Here is a 6010-nt window from a genome sequence, read left to right as displayed (position 1 = left end):
GGAGCGGTTTGGGGACTTTGTTCACTGCCTTTTTGAATAATGATTTGGAGGATAATACACTTCAAGGCGTCCCCGAACGGGAACTTCATCGAGGAATTTACCCCATCTATTTTTACGCTAAATGGCAGCTTGTTCCAAAAATTCTCACCCTCCTCAGGCGCATTTTTCTTCTCTTAATGGTACTTCGCTCTGCTACACTACCATTCTGTTCTTTGAAAGCCTCATCATATGCAAATGATTCGGAAATAAGTAGCCCAGATCTCCCTAAACTTGTATGTAGGCGAAGGGAAAGTGTGACGCTGTGAAGCATTTAGGTCTGGCAGAAAGTGGTCTCTCTTCATGTCAATCAACGATAGAGATCGAGTGTCCCTTGCTCCCTGACGGCTGTTTTTGAGGGTGAAATTTTTTACAAAAACCACCGTGAGCTAAACAAGTTTCATATCGTCTGTCGATACTAGATCTGAACATTAGCAACATACAGGAAGGTAACGTGGTTGCAATCGAGAAGTTTCAAGGCTTGTGTTTTGTTATAGATCCCTTAGGAAAGATGCAGTTATTTCATTCACTGGTTGTCCGGTCGGCTTTTCCAAAGGGTGAATAAGGTCTGATGTATATATTGACATAAGTGGTCTTAAGAGAAACACATCCTAATATCGTGCATTTGGAAAATGGGATCTTTAGAAGTTATGCTCGTTTTGGGTTTTCGAAAACGGTTTTCAAACGTGTTACACAAAAACGATGCTCCGTTTGTGTCAATTTACAGAGGTCAACAATACGTTGTGGGCCTATAAGAGAAGAATATGTTCTTGCGTTTCTCTTTGTGCGCATTTAATGTGTGACCAAAAATGTCTGTATTCAGATGGCTATCATTTGGCTCTTTTGTCTATTTCTGGGCGTGGCCGTTGCCCAGTGGGACGCCTACACCATGCTCGATAGGCAGGTCATCGTGCACCTGTTCAATTGGAAATGGACAGATATCGCCAAGGAGTGCGAAATGTAAGAACTTCGTTTTTCTGTAGTCTTCCATTTTTATTAAACGCCCGCTGCACACCATCCCTGCTTTACCGGTTTGCTTGCTTTGCCGTGTTAGAAGATTGATGGCGGGACAAAATACATGTAGTTGGAACGCCTTGTGGAAAGCGTGGTGAAAAGATCCCCTCTTCCCCATTCAATGTTGCGGTCTTCTATCGGAGCAAGATTCGGCTCAACTTACCCAATGAAAAACAACATTGACAGGGGCCAAGGGGGGAGCCATGTTCTAATGAGATTTGTCCAAGATTGTAGGTCATGCTGTCACAATTTTGACCAAAACTTTTTAAAAGTCTTGCTGAAACTTGGCAAATGGTATATACAGATATGTGGTCTAGAAGCGCATGTTATAACTATCGTGGCACAGCAAAGTTTCTTTTGAAAAGGAGGGGAAATCTAGTCTATTTTGTAATTCAGTCTGAGATATTCTCACGGTTATCATTATACCGAGAGGCATGGCCTTCCGTGGTTAATTTTTGTGATGACGATTTAGTACGAATTTCCTAGATGGTACTAAAGTTTCTAGATGTTTTGCTGGGAATATAATGCAGGTGAAGAGTCTCAATAAATTGTCAGTGAAGAGTGAATAATCTGTAATTGTTTATTGTCATAGAGAATTCCTGATTCTAGTGGACTATAACCGTCCACATTGTACTAGATCGTCCGTTCGTATATCGTCATTACTTAAGAGTATACCTGATTTTAGTGGACTGGAACCGTACACATCGTAATCATATTAGACCGTCTGTCCGTAATCGTCACCGTAGAATACCGGTCAGTAATCGATACCGATATTCCAAACACATCACAAGATACACGTCCACGGTTAAATGGGGGTTTTCCTGGCCAAAATCGTTATGGTGTGACCAAGGCTTTAGCGACCGGCCAGTGGTCATCGTGCACTATTTTCCGACGTCTTGAACAAGGCTAGTCAACCGCTAGAACCAAAGAGGTCAAGTGCAGCGGACTTAACACTTGTTACGCCGGTGTACCGATTGAAACTGAGATCCAGATTTCACTTAATCTTCAAATAGAGAAGATTCTTTTCAAACTATTTCAATCACATTGAGGGAAGTGGTCACGTATAAAATGCCTATTTTTTCACACTTTCGGCTTAGGACAGTACTGTGGCATTGTTTGAAGAACCCTGCATTATGGCAGACCACTGAATTTCGCGTTTCCAAAGTTTCAAGAGATAATCAGCAAGAGGCACACTTCATGAAAGCCTTTATCAAATAATGTCAGATGGTGAAATGAAATGCATTTCAAACAGTAAACTCCACGTTAAAATGAGTGATGAAGATTTGAGTTCTTCCAGTTGACGTTTTTATTTTCGTAGGAAACTGTATTTTGGTTTCAAATGTTGGAAATACTTAGCCACCTTGCACTGTACTACTTCCAACGATTTTACTGATATAGTCTACAACAATATTGATATACATGTACATTAATAAAGTCGGTATCGAGAGCAAGACATTTGAACTTTTTCTTTTAATGGCTCATTAAAAGCTAAACAAGTTAAAATTAATGACTTTGGCAATGAAAATATTCAGCTGAAGGTTTCGTTCTTTTTCGGGTTGCAATACCAAGAGGGTTTTATAGTCGTTTTTTAACACTAGATGAGGAGAGTTAAGGTGAGTATGTAAAATTCAACATATCAACTCTAGAGTACCGTTAGTACGTTTGAGAATAAATGAGAGATGGCACCGTACAAAATTTTGTCAAATGTCAGCCGGATGTTTCCTTGATTGCAGTTTAAAGAAAATTAAAACCCTCTGCATCGTAAAAATCACACAAATTTCAAATCGCTTTAGTTTTGAAATTGTCCATTAGAGTCAATCTCCAAGAAAGCAAGTTATTTTTGAAAAGGGTGTTATTTACTTTTGTATGGACCTAAAATTACTTTAACAATCCTGTTATATTGTACTCATTACGTGAATATCTCTTCATGTCTTTAGCTGGTTAGGACCTCATGGATTTGCGGGAGTTCAGGTGTCCCCTCCTAACGAACACATCATCTTGAACCCGGTGCGCCCGTGGTACGAGCGGTACCAACCCATCGGGTATGGACTCAACTCACGAAGTGGTAACGAAGCCGAGTTTAAGGATATGGTGAGCCGGTGCTACAAGGTTGGCGTTCGCATCTACGTGGATGCCGTTATTAACCACATGGCGGCCAGCAATCCCGATGGAAACGGTGGTGAGTATTTTAAAACAATTGTGTTACTTTCACGGTGAGGGTGTCTCTTGTCTTTCCGGTTCCTAATAAGGAAACTGACTGATTGCTACCAGTGGAAAGAGAGACTATTTTAATATTAAGAGAATAAATGTATGCTTGGCCTTTAAAACATAAGTGTGTTTCAGAGCGGGTCAGGAGAATTGATGCGACTAATGCCCGAGCCGCAGGCAAGGGCATTTTCAGCGTTTATTCATTATTATCAACGGTCATTTTCTGACTAAAACTAGCTAACGTTTAAGACCAACCGACCAAGCACATATTTATTCCTATTCATAAATGCCGTTTTATTCAGAGAGTCAAAGAAGTCAATAAACGGTAAATAAAAGGCTTTTGTTCAAGAATTTAATTTCATATTCGTGGCCACCCCCGTCCATTTTATGGTATATCCCTTGTGGGAGTAGTCCAGAAGAGTCTGGTTTAGAGCATGAGCTACAGTTAGAGCATGGCTATTTTGCTGCAGGTAGCGGTGGTAGTCGGATCAGGTGGACCGGTGGGTTTCCAGCGGTCAGCCGGTGGTCAGCTGTCAGTCAACCACGCCGTCAAAATTTAAAAACTTTTAATTATTTTGTGCAACGGTTATCACAATGTTCACAGTCCAAGGTATTTCATGTCATGTTACAACGTCACCCATTCAGTGGGGAGACGTTCGTCTGGCTGATATCCAGTGTAACATTTGAAAATCAGTCAACTTTTATTAATGAGCTCGACGGGCACATTTCTGGCCTATTTACGGGGGTGCACCCGTAAGGTTCGGGGCATACATATCAATGATGTACACTGTATCATGAACAGAGCACCCTTGTGTCATAATGGTGTCATAATTTGCATGGCCGGGCAATATTTTTATTTACCTTACCTCCCTCTATTCCCCATTCCACGACCCCCAGTTTCTAGTAGACCTTTACGCCACTTTCAAAGTCTCAAGCATCAAGTGAGGTAGAGGCTTCGAGCAACCAAGCTGCCGTTGCCGGATGAGTACGCACACGAGTTGAATCAAAAATCGTCTTTTTCCCTTTTTCTGCTTCCACAGATTATGATTTCAGGAGAGTGCCCTACTCGAGCTTGGATTTCAACTGGCCGCAAGGTAGATGCCCGACTGAGGGAGACATCGACTACACGAACAAAGACTCTATTCGCAACTGCGACGTTACGGGCCTAAAGGACCTCTACCAGAAGAAAGACTACGTCCGGAACAAGATTGCCGAGTACCTGAACAATTTGATCGACATGGGCGTGGCTGGCTTCCGGGTGGATGCTGCCAAACACATGTGGCCGGACAACCTCAAGGCAATCTACGGCAAGCTGAAGAATCTCAACACAAACTTCGGGTTTCTGAGCAACGCCCGGCCCTTCTTTGTCCAGGAGGTAATCGACCGTGCTTCGGAAGCTGTCTCGGCTAAGGAATACCTGGACATCGGCAGGGTGACCGAATTCCATTATGGCCAAAAACTTGCAGAAGGCTTTTGGCGGAAAAACCCGCTGAGCCATTTCAAGAATTTCGGGGAATCGTGGGGCTTCCTTCCCGACTACAACTCCTTGGTATTTGTCGACAACCATGACAACCAGAGGGGTCACGGCGGTGGTGGTGTTATCACCCATCAATCCCCGAGGCTGTACAAGATGGCCAACGCCTTCATGCTTGCTCACCCTTATGGCTTTACTCGAGTGATGAGCAGCTTCTTTTTCACCGACCCTAACAGCAGTCCCCCAAAGGAATCCAATGGAGACATCAAGTCGCCCATCTTCAACCCAGACAATAGCTGCGGTAACGGCTGGGTGTGTGAGCATCGCTGGAGACAGATCAAGAACATGGTCGAATTCCGCCGGGTGACAATGGGTCAGCTCTTTACTAACTGGTGGGACAATGGCTGGTACCAGATCGCGTTCGGCCGTGGTAACAGGGGCTTCATCGTCATCAACAACGAAGACTTCCAACTGAGCCAGACACTGCAAACGGGCTTGCCGTCTGGCACCTACTGCAACATCATCCTGGGAGATTTCGAGAACAAATGCACTGGGCCGACGGTCTTCGTTGACGGCAACGGATTCGCGAAGTTTGACATCGCAGGCTCAGGCAACGACGACCCCGTTGTGGCAATCCACGTCAATGCCAAGCAGTGAATGCGGGAATAAACATTGTCTTTGTGTCTCTTGAAAAGATCTTTAATTAAACAAGTATTTGGATCAAAGTAAACAATTTAAAATAATACAAATTCTCAAGCCTCCGACAACTGATTGAATCAATTCTGAGTTGATCAGGGTCTGCTGAATACCGTAACCTTGCTTTCAAATATTACGATCAATCCACAACGCTTTTCTGTAGTTTCCAACTCTCAAATCTTACTCCCTTTAATCTTTTGTCCGTCTAGTTTTCTTTCTACCACGCATTAAAACTTCAAAAAGTGTGATTTAAATAAAAAGGAGCCTCTCAGAAACTTTTGCTTCCTCACGAAGCTTCGTTTGGCTGTTAAAAATAAAAACATATTCATCTGTGATGCAGGATGTTTTCGTCTTAGTATTATCACCCCGGCGTTGTCCACCCCTGGTGCAAAGCCCTGTACTGATGACGAGTAAGGTTTACTGCATTACATGGTAGGATAGACTGGAGGTCATTGGCGCAATGTGACTCGGCCGTTGTATGCCGAGGGTAGGGGAAATGACAGAACGGTACGGGGTCACATTCGATCACAAGAAAGGGAAAGCGCATTTACTGCTTAAAACTTTGGAAGATTATATTCGCTC

The 6010-nt window shown here is 43.2% G+C and overlaps 1 protein-coding gene across 1 annotated transcript; it reads left to right on the top strand.

Annotated features, from left to right (window-relative positions):
• Positions 1-339: 339 nt before the first annotated feature.
• Positions 340-5763, top strand: LOC110987229 (alpha-amylase 1-like). The gene is made up of 4 exons (XM_087144087.1): positions 340-485; positions 860-996; positions 2988-3229; positions 4299-5763. Exons 2-4 carry the CDS (start codon positions 860-862, stop codon positions 5387-5389), a joined length of 1470 nt encoding a protein of 489 aa, XP_087000213.1. The 5' UTR covers positions 340-485; the 3' UTR covers positions 5390-5763.
• The last annotated feature ends 247 nt before the right edge of the window (positions 5764-6010 follow it).

This window comes from Acanthaster planci, linkage group LG12, assembly GCF_054643075.1.
Source record: "Acanthaster planci isolate LZ-2023a linkage group LG12, COTS_SCS, whole genome shotgun sequence".
Lineage (NCBI taxonomy): Eukaryota > Metazoa > Echinodermata > Asteroidea > Valvatida > Acanthasteridae > Acanthaster > Acanthaster planci.
This window is presented reverse-complemented; position numbering and strand designations above follow the sequence as displayed.

Excerpts from the sequence above, each read along its gene's own strand:
- LOC110987229 (XM_087144087.1), top strand. The coding sequence starts at position 860 with ATGGCTATCATTTGGCTCTTTTGTCTATTTCTGGGCGTGGCCGTTGCC. Across the intron at positions 997-2,987 it reads ATCGCCAAGGAGTGCGAAAT|CTGGTTAGGACCTCATGGAT; the intron begins GTAAGAACTTCG and ends TCATGTCTTTAG. Across the intron at positions 3,230-4,298 it reads CAATCCCGATGGAAACGGTG|ATTATGATTTCAGGAGAGTG; the intron begins GTGAGTATTTTA and ends CTGCTTCCACAG.